The following is a 16,457-nucleotide window of genomic DNA, read 5'->3' on the forward strand; positions in this document are numbered from 1 at the left end:
GCCTTGGGCAAGATATTTCCCTTCTCTGGGCCAGTTTTCCCCAAAGTGGGGTTGGACCTGGATCTATATGCTCCTTCCTGCTTCTGTTGGCCTATAAGAGGCAACTTGGCATGGAGGAGAGAGAAAAGGTGCCAGAGTCCCACTGCCAGTTTCCAGTCCTGGATCTGTCACTAATGTCTGAGTCTTAATTTCTCTGCATGTCAGGGGGAGAACAACATGACTTCTAGTTCGGCTTTCGTGAGATAGTGTGTATATCTCTGTGCTGTGTGTATGCCTACGTCTCCAAGGAGCAGTTTAGGGCTCTCGTGCCAGAGCCGGGCCCTCACTGACCAAGATGGCTGAGCAGAGGACCTCTACTTTTCTTCCTGGGCAGCTGGAGATGGCATTAGGCGTGCCAGGAGCCCAGAAGGTTCTAAAACGACTGCACCTTGGAGAGGCAGGTAGTTCTAGATAGAGTTGTGGGCCAGTCTCTCAGATGTCCTGTCTTTCCCGGGGGTGGCTCTGTCTCTTGGCTCATCTCTCCTCCTCTCGCCGAATTCTGCCCCTTGGCCCTTGGGGAGAGCCAGCCGGGCCAGCTGGGTTTAGCTGCGGCCAGCTGTGGAGCCAGATGCGAACAGCTGCTTGAGGGGAACCGACAAGTCAAGTCTTATATTCTGTTAGCCGCAAAGCCCCTCAGAAAGGGGAGAGATTTCATGGTCCTGAGAAAACTCTTGGCCTGGGGTTCCTAGAAGGTTTCTGGGAGATGCAGGGGCCCCTGAAAATATCGTGTGTCTGTGTATTGTTCTGGGGGCAGGAGGAGGGGAGGAGTGTGGTTTTCATCATATTCTCAAAGAAGGCCTTATTCCAGAAGTGGTTAAAAACCCAGGTGTGGACCTCTTTGTTCACCTTTATCTCTGGACCGGATTTCCCCGTCTGCAACATCAGAGCTCTCTCCAACCCAGCTTCCCAGTCTCTGGAAGTGAGGGGTGTGGAGCAGGGCCAAGGACTAAGGACTTTGGGCTTCTGGGCGAGACGCATGAGGAGCCCGGGGGAAGCAGAGGGACTATTCCTCTGGGAGATGGCCCCTGCCCCCAGCCCCCTGCACCTGCTCTGTACTTCCCTCCTGGGAATCCAGTTGTCTTGGTCTGGCCTGACCTTGTGGGCTATGGAAGATACCTCTGGGGCTCTCTCTCCCCTTTGCCCTTGCCTGGAAGTGAGGAGCCTGGGGCAGCGGAGGTGGTTGTGGCTCCCGGCAAATGAGGTCATATCTGAGGTAGGTAGGTAGGAACCAGGCTTGCCTGCTGTGCTCTCCTAAAACATGTGTCCCGGGGCAGGGCAGACGCCTGGCAGCTTCCAAGCCTCGTGCCAGAGGAAATGGGCAGAGCAGCCGTGGCTGCGGGAGAATTCCCGCACGCGTGGTACCCTCTTCCTCTGGCTCTCTCCAGTGACCAGTCCAGGCCAAGGAGGTTTAAAATTGGGCAGGAGGCAGGGGAAGGCTGATCTGGTAGAAAAAGAAGTGGAAGGGATTTGGCCAGAGCTAAACAAAGGAGGAAGGGGATGTCTGACGCAGTGCAGGGGACTGAGGTTCGACGGCACGAAGAACGCCCTAAGGAATCAAACACGGAAAAAATACTAAGGAGCCAGCAAGAGGGAGATGAAATGAGAAAGACTCCTTGTTTGGGGCCAAGGCCTCTTTCTCCTGTCCTCTCTCATTGTCTCGCTGCCTCCAGCTTATTGCTCTGGTTCTTGGGCTGAGTCACCAGAAGGGAGAGGGGGCAGCGTAAGGCAGACGTAGGGGGAGGACGGAGAGGGCCACAGTTCAGCTGCCACAGGAGCAGCCTCTGGGGAGATGGCTAATTCGGGCAGCAGGATGGGCGCAGAGCTGGGATCCTGCGTCTGGGAGCTGCCCCCACCCGCACCCCGCGGGACTCAAAGGGGAGGGGGTGCCCTGCACGACCCGCTTCCCGGCCTGAGGAGTAAGGCACCGGGCCTGTGGTCTGAGTGCTGGCCCCTCTGGTTCCTCCAAGGTAACTGAAAGCTTCCCACTTGAGTCACCCCAGCGCCCCCCCGAAGCCAGGGGCCTGGGAAGTTGAATCTTACAGGCGGTCTCTCTGAGCATCAGCCCACCCCAGGGCCCCCCAGGGGGCCAGCCTGGTGCCTTAACTGCTCCTGGATCCCATTCCCCAGCCTCCTCCCATTCTGCTGCTTTCTGCTTGGCTGTTGCATTAGCTTTGAACCGCTCCGGGAAGAGTGATGGGATGGGGGTGAGGAAGTGCTTTGATGGGACTTGGAGCTCGAGGGACTCCCCAGAGGCCAGGAGGGGGCTTTCTGGCTGAAGCCAAAGGAGAGGCTGAGGAGGCAGCTCTTTGAAAGCCCTTGAGAGGTCATTTCATCCATCCCCCTAGTTCCCAGAGGGCCCCAGCCCGGCTCCAGGAGAGGGGCTGTCCGATCTCCCTCCTTTCTTCTGTGCTCCCAGAGCTAGGTAAAGCATCCCTCTAGCTTCCCTTCTCTTCTGACTGCTGCCCAGAGGGTGGGCTCGGGGGTGGTCTGGGAGGGGTCAGCTTTTGGACTCACTGATCTGGACCAGACCCGAAAGCAGGTAGCAGAGGTGCTCATTTGCATGGTATTTCACACTTCAGTTTACGTGCCAGTAAGGTCTCTCCCACACCTGGCTGTGGCTAGAGGAAGCTGGACCTGACCTTCAGCACAAGCCTTCCCCCATCCATTCCCTGGCTATAGACCCACTGGATCCCGGGCTGGGAGCCAGAGGGCCTTAAAGGGCCTCCGAGCAGGCCAAGTAGGAGCTAAAAATACTCGAAAGGGTTTGGGGGGGGGGGGCTCCCTGTGGAATCTCTGGGAAAGGAGGGGCCTAGGATGTGGGGCTGGAATTAGGGCACCAGCCCTGCCCCACTGCCCATCAGTGGGCACAAGGCTGGTGCAGGGTGAGGGCCGAATGGGTATAGATGGCAAAGGGATTTCTTTCAATCTAGTTGCCATTCGTGCCTGGCTCTGCCTGCTCGGTACCCCAGGGGGCTAAGAGGAGGGGCCCCTCAGCCCATGCCCTCTGAGATGAGCAAAGCTAGGAGGTCACGGTCACCCGGCTCCTCAGCCACCTCACCAGCCCCCCCCACCCCAACAACTTGGTCAGAGCTCAGCGGGGGGCCAGCAACACCGCCACTGCATTTCGCGCCCTGGACTGCAGCCGGGGCTCCCCAGGGACTCCTCGCCCACCGAGGCCTGGACCTACCCCTTCAAGGTCACGGTAGCCATCCCTCAGCCTCTACCTTCAGCCAAACCTGAGCGACCGTGCTAGAATGCCCCACCCCCACCTTAGTGATTCCACCCCTGTGGAAGTGCCACTTAGGTCCCGACCTCTGCTCCCTCTAAACCGAACTAGTCTGCTATTTGCCCTTGGTTCCAGGTCCCCTAAACCCGGTGGGGCAAAGATTCCTGGGTGCTTGGGTGGAGGGGGGACACCTGGGAGTAAGTTAAGGCCAGTCCCTGATGCCACAAGGAGTCAGACGGACGGTGCTCACGTTGGCCATGACTTCATAGTCAGAAAGCCCTCTTGAAGAATGAACCCCTTTGTCCCCCCTCCAGGGTTGGTGGGACAGCTGCTGTCCCCATTTTATAGATGAGGCACTCACAGCTCAGAGAGGGAAAAGAAATTGCCGCACAAGGCAGAACAAACCCCGCGAGCAGGCCATCAGGGTTTTTTTTCCCCACAGGTTGGCTGGAATGTTCCTTTCCCACGGGCTTTTGCTTCTGTCTCTCACCTGTCAGTTGCGCCGGGGGCAGATGTCCATGGGTGGTCAGGCAGCGGACTCACCGGGCACCCTCTCCGGCCCAGACAGTGGATGACTAACCGGGCCCGGCTGCCACCCTGGTGCCCTGCCAGCCTTCCTGCCCGCACCTCCTAGCACTGCTCTGCTTAAAGAAGCCGCACCCCCGCCCCCAGCCACACTTCCCAGGGTGAGGTCTGAGCCCGAGGAGGAGTGAGGTGCAGGCAGAAGTCCCGCCCCCTTGCCAGCACCCCCAGGCAGCGCATTCCTGACATCAGTGGGCGGAGGCACCCCAGGTCCCGGCCTGCCTGGGCCCTGCCCTGCCCCCTCCTGCAGCCCTTGCTTACAGGTCCCAGGAAGGAGCTGCAGGTGGGGCCGTTGCTGTGCACCTCCAGACTCTGGCAGGAAGCCCAGAGCCCAAGTTCTGAGCCGGAAGCCTCAGGGTGATAGTGTTGCCGGGGCCAGATGGAGGGGTACCTAGGAGGTACCCGTCACCCAGAAGGCTGCGTCCATCAGGGTCTGGGAGGCGGGCCTGGCCGAATGTCCAGAGGCTGCCGGGAGATGATGCCCCAAGAGCAAGGGGGACGTAGAGCTGTCTTCTCAAACTGAGGTGCCCATGTTAGATATGCAGGTTCCAGGGCTCCACCCCCAGATGCAATTCGGACAGTCTGTGGTCGGCTGAGGGCTTTGCTGTTTTAACAAACATGCCAGAGATTTCTGATGCTGGTGGGCTAAGGACCGTCTTCTGAGATCCTGCTTCCAGGCTGATCTGCCTTCCTCTCCAATAGCCACCTCTCTGGGACGGGATGGGTGGCCAGGGCCCTAAGCACCCTTGGAGGAACTTGCGGTTAGCATCCCCAAAGACCGGTTCTAGGCAGGCTGGGGGCAACGTGATTGTCCTCGCCCATCCCCACGCTGGTGCCCACTGCCAAGAACTCTGCCCTGCGGCCCCATTGTCCAAAGTGTCAGGTACCCAGCCCCCTGCACCTTGTGTGCCTGTCTCAAGGTGGTGGTGGTGCCGTGTGGGGGGAGAGTAAGTATCACCCAAGCCACTTCAGGGCCCTGCTGACCTCGGCTCATCTGGCTGTGGTTTAGGGGACACTCGCTGCATTCACTCGTTACCTTCTATTCTTTGTTGCCAGCCCCTGGACCGAAGTCCTCGTATACTTTAGAGGGGAAGGACCCAGGCCTCCAGCAGCCCACCCCACCCCTCACACGGTTTCCCCTCAGGCCCCCCGGAAGTTGACCTGTGCCAGGATTCCTCCAGACTTGCTTCCGGTCTACCTTCGCCTCAGAAGCCAAAGCATTCCTTCCAGAAGCCAGATCCGACCGTGTCACTCAGATGCCAAACATTCCTCCCCAAACCCAGATCTGCTCCTGTCACTCCCTTGTTTAGAAAAATCCTTCTGTGGCTGCCCTTTCCACCCTGCCCTCCTGTGTGGCCCCACCCCGCCCCCTGCCCCCCGCTGTACTAGGGGCCTTGCGGATCCTGAGTCACCCTGCTTGCTCATACTTCCTGGCCTTTGCACATGTCACACCTTTGCCTGAAGTGCCTGCCCTCCCTCCCTTTCTTCCTGGTGACTCCTCATCGTCATCAGCACAGGCCGGGCTCCCCCTTCTGTGTGCCTCCCTGACTGCGCCCCACACTGGATCTGGGCAGATTTGCTCCCCGCTTTCGTCTCCTGAGGCACTTACTTCAGATGTCTGTTTTCTTGCCGGCCTCCCCTGCACTGGCCACTCCTGGAGGGCGGGGGCCAGCATCCATTCATCTCCTGACCCCAGATCCTGGCACACAGCCTGGCACCTGGGACCCAGCAGATGCTCTGGAAACATGGTGAACAGGGAGTTGTTTGAAGCAGGCCTTGGGGAGTCTGAGCTCGGGTTCACCAACCTCCTTGCCCCCCAGGCTCCTGGCTGGTGCTCCCCGGGACCTCGCCGTGCCTGATGGCTATACCAACCGGACCGGTGCTGTGTACCTGTGCCCGCTCACTGCCTACAAGAATGACTGTGTGCGGATGAACATCTCTGAGAAAAGTGAGGGGAAGGCGCTGGGGATCAGCGCTGGGTCAGGGGTCTGGTGGAGGGGGGTAGCACAGAGAGAATGATCTGGAGGAGCTATCAGGCTTACCTGGGCAGTTTCTAGTCCCTTCTTGTCCAGCTGGGAGGAGGGAGCTCTTAGAGGAGAGGGGGACCACATGGGATTTGTGGAGCTGAGATTAATGGCGGGCTGGGGGAGGGGCAGGGGGGGGATGCTGTCTGCAGGAGTACAGGTCCAGAAAGACCAACCCCGGCCCTCAGAGGCTCCAGGCACAGGGAGGATGAGTGCCCCGGCTCATGATCCCTCCCATGCCGACAGGTGACCCCGATCATCACATTATTGAGGACATGTGGCTCGGGGTGACTGTGGCCAGCCAGGGCCCTGCGGGCAGAGTCCTGGTAAGTGGGTATTCACTGTCAGCTCCCCCCACCCCAGCCCTCTCCTTCATTTCCCAGCAGCTGGGGAGGGAAGCAGAGGGCAGGGGAGGGGTCTTGGGTAACTGAGCTGGGACCTTGCAGATGTCCATTTCTATGCCTGTATGTCTCCAGGGGCCTGAGTGGCCCTTCGATCCTACTCTTATGTGGCAGTGGGGTGGGGGGAGGGGTGCTGGCATGCGCCTAGGGCCTGGCATGGCTTGGGTCCTGTCTGAATCACCCACTTCCTTTCCCCCCATCCCCACCGCCACCCCTCCCCCCGGGGTGCTCACCCTTCGTGGGAACGAGCTGAGGGAACTGTGAGGAGGAAAGGGCAGAGAAGGCCTGGGGCAGTGCGGCCTGGGCCCGCTCCTTCCTGACAGGCTGATGGCGGAAGAGGCACAGCCCTGCTGACCCCAGCTCACCCGGCTGGGGTTTGGGGGCCACTCCCTGCTGTCACTTGCCAATTCCTGGCTGCATTCTTCAGTGTCGGCCCCTGGGGGGGGGGGGTCTCAATTTCTGAATCCCAGATAGACCGTTCTTTTATTCATAAAAATTGATGTGAAATTTACAGACAGCGAAATGTACAGATTTTACCTTTTAGTGAGTTTTGACACATTAAACACCTGTGTCAACAGATACCCATTAAAGAAATATTTACATCACTCCGGAGAGCGTGTCCCCTTCCAATCAATCGCCACCCCCATAGTCATCCCTGTTGCAATTTCCATGACCTTTGAACACTGTTTTAAACTCTGGGTTTGCATCAAATGTCGGAGCTTAAAACTGAGACGCCGTTTTAGAACCGTGTTATGGATGGTGTGGTCTAGGATTCCATTTAAGGCAGTCCTAGATCCTGGGCCCTTCGACAATTGTCCGCTGACCCGTCTGTTCATGCCACAAATGTTTAGTGAGCACCTACTGTGTGCCGCGTAGTTTGCTGGCACCGGAGGCTTAGCAGTGACTCAGGCCCATGGCTGGAAGGAGACACAGAAAGCAAGCACACGAGACCCAGGCCTAGTTCTGGATTTCACCTGACCCCTGGCTGTTTTACAAACACCTTGTTCTCATCGATTTGCCCCACAACGCTTTGTCGAGCCCCTGTAGTGTGCTGGGAGGGGGTATGACAGGGGCAGAGCAGTCTAGCCCAGTACTGAGGAGCTCAGACGCAGGAGCCTGACAGCCTTGGTTGGAGTATTCTCTGCTTCTGTCTGGGACCCGAGAGCTTGGATCCCACATCCCCTCATCCTTTCCCCTTTTCCTTTTGCCAAGATCTGTAAGCCACTCTCCCGCCCAGGACCTCCCGGCCTTCCAAAACGTGTTCCCAACCTTCAGAGCAGATTTCCAAATCCCGGAAAGGAGACGCAGGTCCAGGTGTCACTGTGGGAAGAAAAACAAGCCAGGACACCTCTTCCAAGTCCTCCCTAGCAAAGCCAGAGGTGCACAGGGCCAAGGAGACAGCGGGTCTTCGGTCCCTGCTACGGGCTCAGGCTGTGTGTGTTGTGGGGGGGGGTGTCCCCAGGTCTGTGCCCACCGCTACACCCAGGTGCTGTGGTCAGGGTCCGAGGACCAGCGACGCATGGTGGGCAAGTGCTATGTGCGGGGCAATGACCTCCAGCTGGACCCCACTGATGACTGGCAGACGTACCACAATGAGATGTGTAACAGCAACACGGACTACCTGGAGACGGGCATGTGCCAGCTGGGCACCAGCGGTGGCTTCACCCAGAACACTGTGTACTTCGGCGCTCCGGGTGCCTATAACTGGAAAGGTGGGGACCGAGGGGGACGGGAGGAGGAGCACCCACTCCCAGCCAGCCCCCCCCACCCCCACCCGGGACAGCCCGCCCAGACCCTCCCCACCAGAGGGCAGAAGAGATCTCTCTGCCCATATCGGCAATCGCCAGCACCTCTACTATTTTAAAGCGCCTACTATGTGCCGGAGGCTTTACACGTATTATGTTAAGCAATCCTAAAATACTCTTATGAGGCAGTATCATTATACCCATTTCATGGAAAGCTGAGCCTCCGAGAAGTAAAGTAAATTGCCCAAGGCCAACAGTAAGTTACGAAACCTGGACTGGAGCGCGGGTCCATCTGACTCCACTTCAAGAATTTGAAACCTTATTAAAACCATAAAACACGCTCCTGGTACGACTGCTGACTGGGGCAGAAGGATTTGGTAAAACAAAACAGTTTAAGTGCCCCTCCTCTCCCACCCACTTCCCTCGTCCTGTTTCCCTGTGCAGATTACTAAGTGTCTCACGGAACCGCCGATTTATTTTAGGATATATAGATCTCTCTCTCTTTTTTTTAACTTTTTAATGTTTATTTATTTATTTTGAGAGACTGCGCGTGCGCGTGTGAACAGGGGGAGGGACAGAGACACAGGAGAGAGAGAGAGAATCCCAAGAATCCGCCTGACAGCACAGAGCCCGACGTGGGGCTCGATCTCACAACCGTGGGATCATGACCTGAGCCCAAACAGCCACAACCAAGAGTCAGATGCTTAACCGCCTGAGCCACCCAGGCGCCCCCAGGATATCCAGATGTCTTTTTAAAGATATATTTTTTTTAAACTTTTTTTTTTAACGTTTATTTATTTTTGAGACAGAGGGAGACAGAGCATGAATGGGGGAGGGTCAGAGAGAGAGGGAGACACAGAATCTGAAACAGGCTCCAGGCTCTGGGCGGTCAGCACAGAGCCCGACGCGGGGCTCGAACTCACGGACCGCAAGATCATGACCTGAGCCGAAGTCAGCCGCTTAACCGACTGAGCCACCCAGGCGCCCCTAAGATATCTTTTTAAAACACACACGCAAACAGAATCACAACTAAACGTGCTATTCTGCTACTTTCTCTTTTCCACTTATCAATAAGCTATGGGCATTTTTTCGCATCGGTACCTGTAGGGCAATCTTTTGGGGGCCTGTAGAGTATTTCTTTGTACCAAGAGCCGAGCTTGTAACTGCTGTGCCCCACGCTGCCGCTCAGGTGTCTGAGGGCTCCCGTCCCTTCCACGTCTACCTGTGTCCACCACACGTGTTGTAGCCACAGTGAGCCTTCTGTCCTCACTGCATCGTTATTGTAGAATCAGCCGGCAGAGAGAGGCCTTCCTCTTGACCAACAGGTAGCCCAGGGCATGGTTGTAGCTCGACTCACCTGAGACTGAGGCCTCTGCTCAGTCCTCTGGTCCTGCCTCCCCTGCCCCCTGGTCCTTTAGAACCTCAGCAGGGCAGTGGCTGCTCTCCAGCAGCAGACCCATGGAGCAGGGGACAGGTAGGCAGCCTGAGTTTGGGGGCAGAACCAGGAGATAATAGCCTGGCGTCTGGCCTCGGGGTCTAGAGTGAGGGAAGAGTCATCTAGTATCCAGGAGCCTGGATGACCAGATTCTAGCCGTGTCTCTTGCAACTGCTTCCCATCCCCGAGCCTTGTTTTTCTCATCTGTAAAACGGGCATCATCATTCTCCTTCACAGAATTATTAAAATAAAGGGGACGGGTTTTGCCAATGGCGAAGTGCTCACAAATAGAAGGGGTTATTATTGTCCTTATTGGGGTAGGGGTGGCAGGGGGACCTCGATAGGGAGGATGAAGACAGTGGTGATCTAAACTCCTCTCCTCCCCCTCCCGGAAATTCTTGTGAAGGAAACAGCTACATGATTCAGCGGAAGGACTGGGATTTATCCGAATATAGTTACAAGGAGCCAGAGGACCAAGGAAACCTCTATATTGGTGAGTCCTGCTGTGGTGGCTCATTGGGTGGTAGAGGAAGAAGGGGGCTCAGTTCCTAGCCTGCTGGCCTCTCACCTTCAGTGCCGGGTACGACAGCGAGGCCACGGTGCAGGTGTGAGGAGGGCCATTGAGTTCAACTAGCACACGCCCGTTGAGCACCGCCTATATGCCGGGCCTGTTCTGAGCACCCGAGATGCAAGGTCTCTACCTTCACGGAAGTCACAGTCCAGTGTGCGGGCGGGATTGGAGGCTGGGCGTCCACGGTCCACTTTCTTTCCCAACTTGGGATAGAGGAATAGAAGATATTTGGGGGACTTGGGGGGGCTGGGTCCAGAGTGGAAGGGGAGAAAGTGTACTGAGCCTTGATTGACCACCCTGCCCTCGTCCCAGGGTACACAGTACAGGTGGGCAGCGCCATCCTGCACCCCACGGACATCACGATTGTGACGGGTGCCCCACGGCACCGACATATGGGCGCTGTCTTCTTGCTGAGCCAGGAGGCAGGCGGAGACCTACGGCGGAGGCAGGTGCTGGAGGGCACGCAGGTGGGCGCCTATTTTGGGAGCGCCATTGCCCTGGCAGACCTGAACAATGATGGGTGAGAATCCAGGGACATTCTCGGGGGCCAGGGGGAATGGTGAGGGGGGCAGGCTTGTGCAAGCCACAGGGCAGAGAAATGGAGGGTTGCGGTTGTTCATTTGTTTGCATGCTGTTTACAGGGATTTGCAAGTCAAATTTGCGCGTTGATTTGCAATTAGACACTAGGCGATTCCGGGTATTTACATGTCAATTGCACGACACCTGCGTCTCCGTTTGTCAGTTTATGGTTCTAGTGGATGTGGGTTGTTTGGGTGTGATCTGCGGCTCCATGGCTTCTCCAGGACACACGGTTCCTCTTAAAGGGTCATGTTGGCCTTCCCATGTCCTTCACGTGACCAGAAATGCCATTTGTATAGCCGTGTGTTCTGGCACAATTGTACCTGCTAAACAAGAGTTCTGTTGTATATTGGAGGCTGACCCCACACTCCCATTTCCCCTCCTTCTCTCCTGTGCAGGTGGCAGGACCTCCTGGTGGGCGCCCCGTACTACTTTGAGCGGAAAGAAGAGGTGGGGGGTGCCGTCTATGTCTTCATGAACCAGGCAGGCACCTCCTTCCCTGCCCACCCCTCCCTCCTTCTTCACGGCCCCAGTCGCTCTGCCTTTGGCTTCTCTGTGGCCAGCATTGGTGACATCAACCAGGACGGATTCCAGGGTATGAGCCAGCACTCCTGCCCCAGCACACCCACTGACTGAGTGCCAGCCGCATACCAGCCTTGGCAGGGCCTGAAGAGGAGATTGGGGCCCAGGGCCAGGGAGCTCACAGCAGTCATAGAGAGAGGCCGTGCGGAGGGAGCCACCAGAGGCAAGCTCGGTGGACCTCCTGGAGGAGTGGATGTACCACTGGGCATCGGAGTCTGGGCTGAGTGTGCACACTGGAGGGGAACACAAGGGGCAGAACATGAGCATGGGGTACTTGCCCTCATCTGCCCAAATTGAGCGGATGTGGGGTGTTCACGTCAGAGATGAGACCGGAAGGGCCTTGTGGAGACAGGGTAGACGCTGTGAAAGCCAGGCGGAGGAACTGGGGCTTTACGTGTGGGTAATGGCGGAGGGGTGTCCAGAGAAGGTTTTGGGGCAGGGATGTGATCTGATAGCTTGGTACCTTGAAAGATGATTCTGGAGGGTGATATGGAATGATTGGGGGAGAGCAAGGCTGGGGTATTAAGATCAAGAATGTATTCTTTTCTTAAAATATTTTTTTATGTTTATGTTTGAGAGAGAGACAGAGAGACAGAGTGCAAGGGGTTGGGCGGGGGGGGGGGGGGCAGAGGGAGAAGGAGACACAGAATCTGAAGCAGGCTCCAGGCTCTGAGCTGTCAGCACAGAGCTTGACGCGGGGCTCGAACCCACAAACCGTGAGATCATGACCTGAGCGAAAGTCAGATGCTTAGCCGACTGAGCCACCCAAGTGCCCCAAGAACGTATTATATCAAATGTGGGGTGTTAAGGGCTGGGACAAAATGGGAGCCCAGATATAGAGGGTGTCCAGTGCTCTACAGGGCTTGGGGACCAATTAGACCTGGGGTGTCAAGGAAAGGGGACAGATTAAGGAAGAGCCTGGTTGCCATGAGAGCACCCAGCTTATCTGGAAACCACTTTTTCTGACAACCTTGATTTCCCAGAACATACCTGAGAACTGAAAGGAAGGCAGAGGAGCCTCTAAAGAGCCAAAATAGGTGCTAGAAAGTTCGGTTAGCAAAGCCTAAGCATTTACTGATAGAAGAGTTGTCTGGTTTCTACTCAGGACCTACTTACTTTTCCTTTACATACTTTTCTAACAAGCTTCGCTTTCTGGTTACCTAGGCCTTGTCAAATCAAAAACGGCAAACTAGAAAGAGTGTAGTAAAATTTAAGAAGATCATAAAACATTCGGGGCTTATTTGTGGAAATACCGGTTAGAATTAAAAAAAAAATTTTTTTTATTTTTTATTTTTTTTTTATTTTTAGCCCTCCACTTTCTTTCAACGTTTATTTATTTTTGGGACAGAGAGAGACAGAGCATGAATGGGGGAGGGGCAGAGAGAGAGGGAGACACAGAATCGGAAACAGGCTCCAGGCTCTGAGCTGTCAGCACAGAGCCCGACGCGGGGCTCGAACTCACGGACCGTGAGATCGTGACCTGGCTGAAGTCGGACGCTTAACCGACTGCGCCACCCAGGCGCCCCTAAAAAAAAATTTTTTTAATGTTTATTCATTTCTGAGATAGAGAGAGACAGAGCATGAGTGGGGGAGGGGCAGAGACAGAGCATGAGTGGGGGAGGGGCAGAGAGAGAGGGAGACACAGCATCAGAAGCAGGCTCCAGACTCTGAGCCATCAGCACAGAGCCTGACGCGGGGCTGGAACTCACAAACCGTGAGATCATGACCTAAGCCAAAGTCGGTCGCTCAACTGCCTGAGCCACCCAGGCGCCCCAATACTGGTTAGAATTTTAAAAGTCTAAAGTCTAACGAATCTTAACAAGAAAAGTTATCGTGTGATTAAAATTCCAGCCCCCAGTGGTAGGCAGACAGGGACTCAAACTGTCCTCTTTTCTACTCATTAGTTGTGTGATTCGGGGTTTTCTGAGTCTGCTTCCTCACCTGTGAGATGGGATGGGAGTACCTACCCCCCTAGGACTCTTGTCAGGATTAAATGAGGTCAGTGCTTGATAACTACGTGGCAAAGTCACCAATGGGGAACCCTTCTTTTTGTGGCCCTGCTGGTAAATGCGATTAGAAGAACCGGGTATCTGAAGGGGAGGCTGGCAGAGGAGATGGAAAGTACTATAACAAGGAAAAACAAACACTAGGCCAGGAATCTGGAGTTTAGGCCTGCCCGTTGGCGTTAACTTGCGGTATGGCTTTAGGTAAGTCATTTGCCTCTCCTAGACCTACTTTAAAAGGAAGCAACTGGGCTCATGATGGTCGCGGTTTTTAATCCCCAGCCATCGAGCTCTGTTCCCTGATGTTCTGAAGCACCGCCTGGCAGGGTGAGGTCAGTTTCATGCTGGCCCCTGTGGCCTTGGAACGCAAGGCTGGAGGGACAGAGGGCCCACGGTACCCAGAGTCAACCGTCCTGCCTCTCTTCCCCAGACGTTGCTGTGGGAGCCCCATTCGAGGGCTTGGGCAAAGTGTACATCTATCACAGCAGCTCCAGGGGGCTCCTCAGAGAGCCGCAGCAGGTATGGATGGACAGGGACAAAGGGGGCTTGCCTTCCTTCCCCGCAGACACCTTCTCCCTCTTCCCCCTCTGCCCCACTCCCCAGAGCTCACCCTGAGCCTGTCCCCACCGCTTCCCCCTGCCCCCAGGTGATCCCTGGGGAGGAGCTGGGACTGCCTGGCTTGGCCACCTTTGGCTACTCACTGAGTGGACGGATGGACGTGGATGAGAACTTCTACCCGGACCTCCTAGTGGGGAGCCTGTCAGACCACGTTGTGCTGCTGCGGTAAGCCAGGGCAATGGTAGATGGGGGCCTTTCTCTCCTCCAGCCCTGTCTGCGTGGAGCCCCACCTCTGTCCACCATCTCTGGGCACCGGGTCCATGCAAGCGTGAGCCCCAGGCCTGGCCTGACAGGGGGCAGGCAGGAGGCACTGGTGTCTGTGTGTTTTCCCTGCAGGGCGCGACCGGTCATCAACATCCTCCACAAGACCTTGGTAGCCAGGCCATCCGTGCTGGACCCTGCGCTCTGCACAGCTACCTCCTGGTAAGACTCTCGGCCCCTGCTCTGTCCACCCACTTCTCTATATATGAGCACGCCAGGAAGGACCCTGGCTCCCAAACCCCTCCCCTGGCAACTCCTGATATCCCACCGTTAGAGGGTTGGTTCTTGGGGTTAGCATTGCCCCTCCTATCCAACCTCATTAAAAAGCCGACTTCTTTGCAGGAGGTAATAGGCAAATTACCCACTTTGGTCGGGGCGGGGGGGGGGGGGGAGGTAGTCGAGCATGGGTTTGGAGTGGGAGCTCTGGACTGCAGTGTTTGAATAAATCCCAGCTATGCCCACTGCAGTGGTATACAGGGGTGGGCTCTGGGGAGTGGGTTCCTAGAGGAGGAGGGGAGAGGGAGACACTTAGGGGGACAGGACAGAGAGCCACCTTGGGCAAACTGTTAACCCCCCTGAGCCTCAGAGTCGTTGCCTATAAAACAAAGTTAACAATAATAACCAACTTGCAGGATTGTTGTGATAATTCAATGAGATAACGTACACAAAGCCCTTCACACGGCACCTTGTACACCCTACGTGCTCAGAACGTGTTAGTTGCTAAGATGGTGACAGTAATAACAATGGTGATGACCCCCGGGGTCTGTGCGTGAATGAGGCCTGGATCAGAAGGCAAAGGGCCACAGAGCAGGGGTGAGTGGGAGAAAGAGATCTGGACAGCAGGTCCTATACAAGACTGGGCAGGGCACCAACCAACGGGTGACTTCAGACAACTCTTTCTGCTCTCAGGGCCTCAGTTTCCCAACTGGTGACCTCTAACCCTGTGTTCTATGGCTTTAATGGGAGTGGGGAGGGAAGAAACCAGGGACACCGCAAACCAGCTGTGTGGACTCCCCAGTTTTGTCCCTGCCTTTCCTTCTAAGGGCCCTGGTTTCCCCTTGCCCAGTACAGGGGTGAGAGCCAGGGCCTGGATAACTGGGTCTCGCTGTGAGCAGGCCCTCCTATGTGTCTCCCGCCTCCCAACAGCGTGCAGGTGGAGCTGTGCTTTGCTTACAACCAGAGTGCCGGGAACCCCAACTACAGGAGAAACATCAGTGAGTGTGGGGGTGTGGGGCGGGGAGGAGCGTGGTTACCTGGCCGCTTGCTAACCACCCCATCCACCTCCAGCCCTGGCCTACACCCTGGAGGCCGACCGGGACCGCCGGCCGCCTAGGCTTCGCTTTGCACGCAGCCAGTCAGCGGTCTTCCATGGCTTCTTCTCCATGCCAGACATGCGTTGCCAGAAGCTGGAACTGCTCCTGATGGTGAGGGAGGGGCGAGGGGTGGGACACTGATCCAGGATCTCTGCAGGAGGTGGCTAGAGTCCCACCAGGTCAGGGGGGAGGGATTGGAATCTCCCCAGAGGCAGAGGAGGGGGAGGGTGGCCTGGAAGGCCATTGGTCTGCAGGGGGTACAGGGAGCAGCATATGATAGAGAGAGAGAGACCCTCGGAGGGAGCATGGGCGCCAAAGGGCTCATCGCCCCTGAGAAAAGTGAGGGGTGTGAGACTCTTGGCTTAGTTTGTGTCTGGGAGAAAAAGAGGCCTGTGAGCGGGGGACCAGCTCAGCCCTTCTCTAGGATATCGTGGTTGAAAAAGAGAGCACGGGGGCGCCTGGGTGGCTCAGTCCGTTAAGCTTAAGCGTCCGACTTCGGCTCAGGTCATAATCTCAGGGCTTGTGAGTTTGAGCCCGGCGTGGGGCTCTGTGCTGACAGCTCAGAGCCTGGAGCCTCTTCAGATTCTGTGTCCTTCTCTCTCTCTCTCTGCCCCTCCCCTACTCACACTCTGTCTCTGTTTCTCAAAAATAAATAAACATAAAAAGACAAAACAGAGAGAGCACAACCTGGGGACCTCGGGGATGAAGGGAGGCTCAACAACTCCCCCCCCCCCATCTCTGGGGAGGAGGAGTCCTATCGGGGTTTTTCAGTGTGGAGGGGCCTCAGTTTCCCCTTGAGGGTTCAGTGTGGTGTGAGGGTTCAACCTGGGGGTGGGGGGCGGCGGGGAAGGGGACTGCAGCCCTGGGCTCAACCCACCCGCCTTCCCCAGGACAACGTCCGCGACAAACTCCGTCCCATCATCATTTCCATGAACTACTCTTTACCTTTACGGATGCCTGAGCGCCCTCGGCTGGGGCTGCGGTCCCTGGACGCGTACCCGGTCCTAAACCAGGCACAGTCCCTGGAGAACCACACCGAGGTGGGTGGGGCCAGGGTCGGAAGGGCGGGGCCCGGGAG

General features: G+C 56.6%; 1 protein-coding gene across 1 annotated transcript in view; it reads left to right on the plus strand.

The window, feature by feature from the left end:
* ITGA3 (integrin subunit alpha 3) overlaps positions 1–16,457 on the plus strand; it is a 30,920-nt gene that overhangs the window by 2,532 nt on the left and 11,931 nt on the right. Inside the window, exons 3-14 of the mRNA XM_047845740.1 lie at positions 5,668–5,795; positions 6,118–6,197; positions 7,735–7,984; positions 9,859–9,945; positions 10,336–10,543; positions 11,001–11,197; positions 13,618–13,706; positions 13,834–13,970; positions 14,142–14,228; positions 15,213–15,280; positions 15,354–15,490; positions 16,270–16,419. Of these exons, the coding sequence (XP_047701696.1) occupies positions 5,668–5,795; positions 6,118–6,197; positions 7,735–7,984; positions 9,859–9,945; positions 10,336–10,543; positions 11,001–11,197; positions 13,618–13,706; positions 13,834–13,970; positions 14,142–14,228; positions 15,213–15,280; positions 15,354–15,490; positions 16,270–16,419 (1,618 nt within the window). The remainder of the gene's footprint in view (positions 1–5,667; positions 5,796–6,117; positions 6,198–7,734; positions 7,985–9,858; positions 9,946–10,335; positions 10,544–11,000; positions 11,198–13,617; positions 13,707–13,833; positions 13,971–14,141; positions 14,229–15,212; positions 15,281–15,353; positions 15,491–16,269; positions 16,420–16,457) is intronic.

This window comes from Prionailurus viverrinus, unplaced genomic scaffold, assembly GCF_022837055.1.
Source record: "Prionailurus viverrinus isolate Anna unplaced genomic scaffold, UM_Priviv_1.0 scaffold_35, whole genome shotgun sequence".
NCBI classification, from domain to species: Eukaryota; Metazoa; Chordata; class Mammalia; order Carnivora; family Felidae; genus Prionailurus; species Prionailurus viverrinus.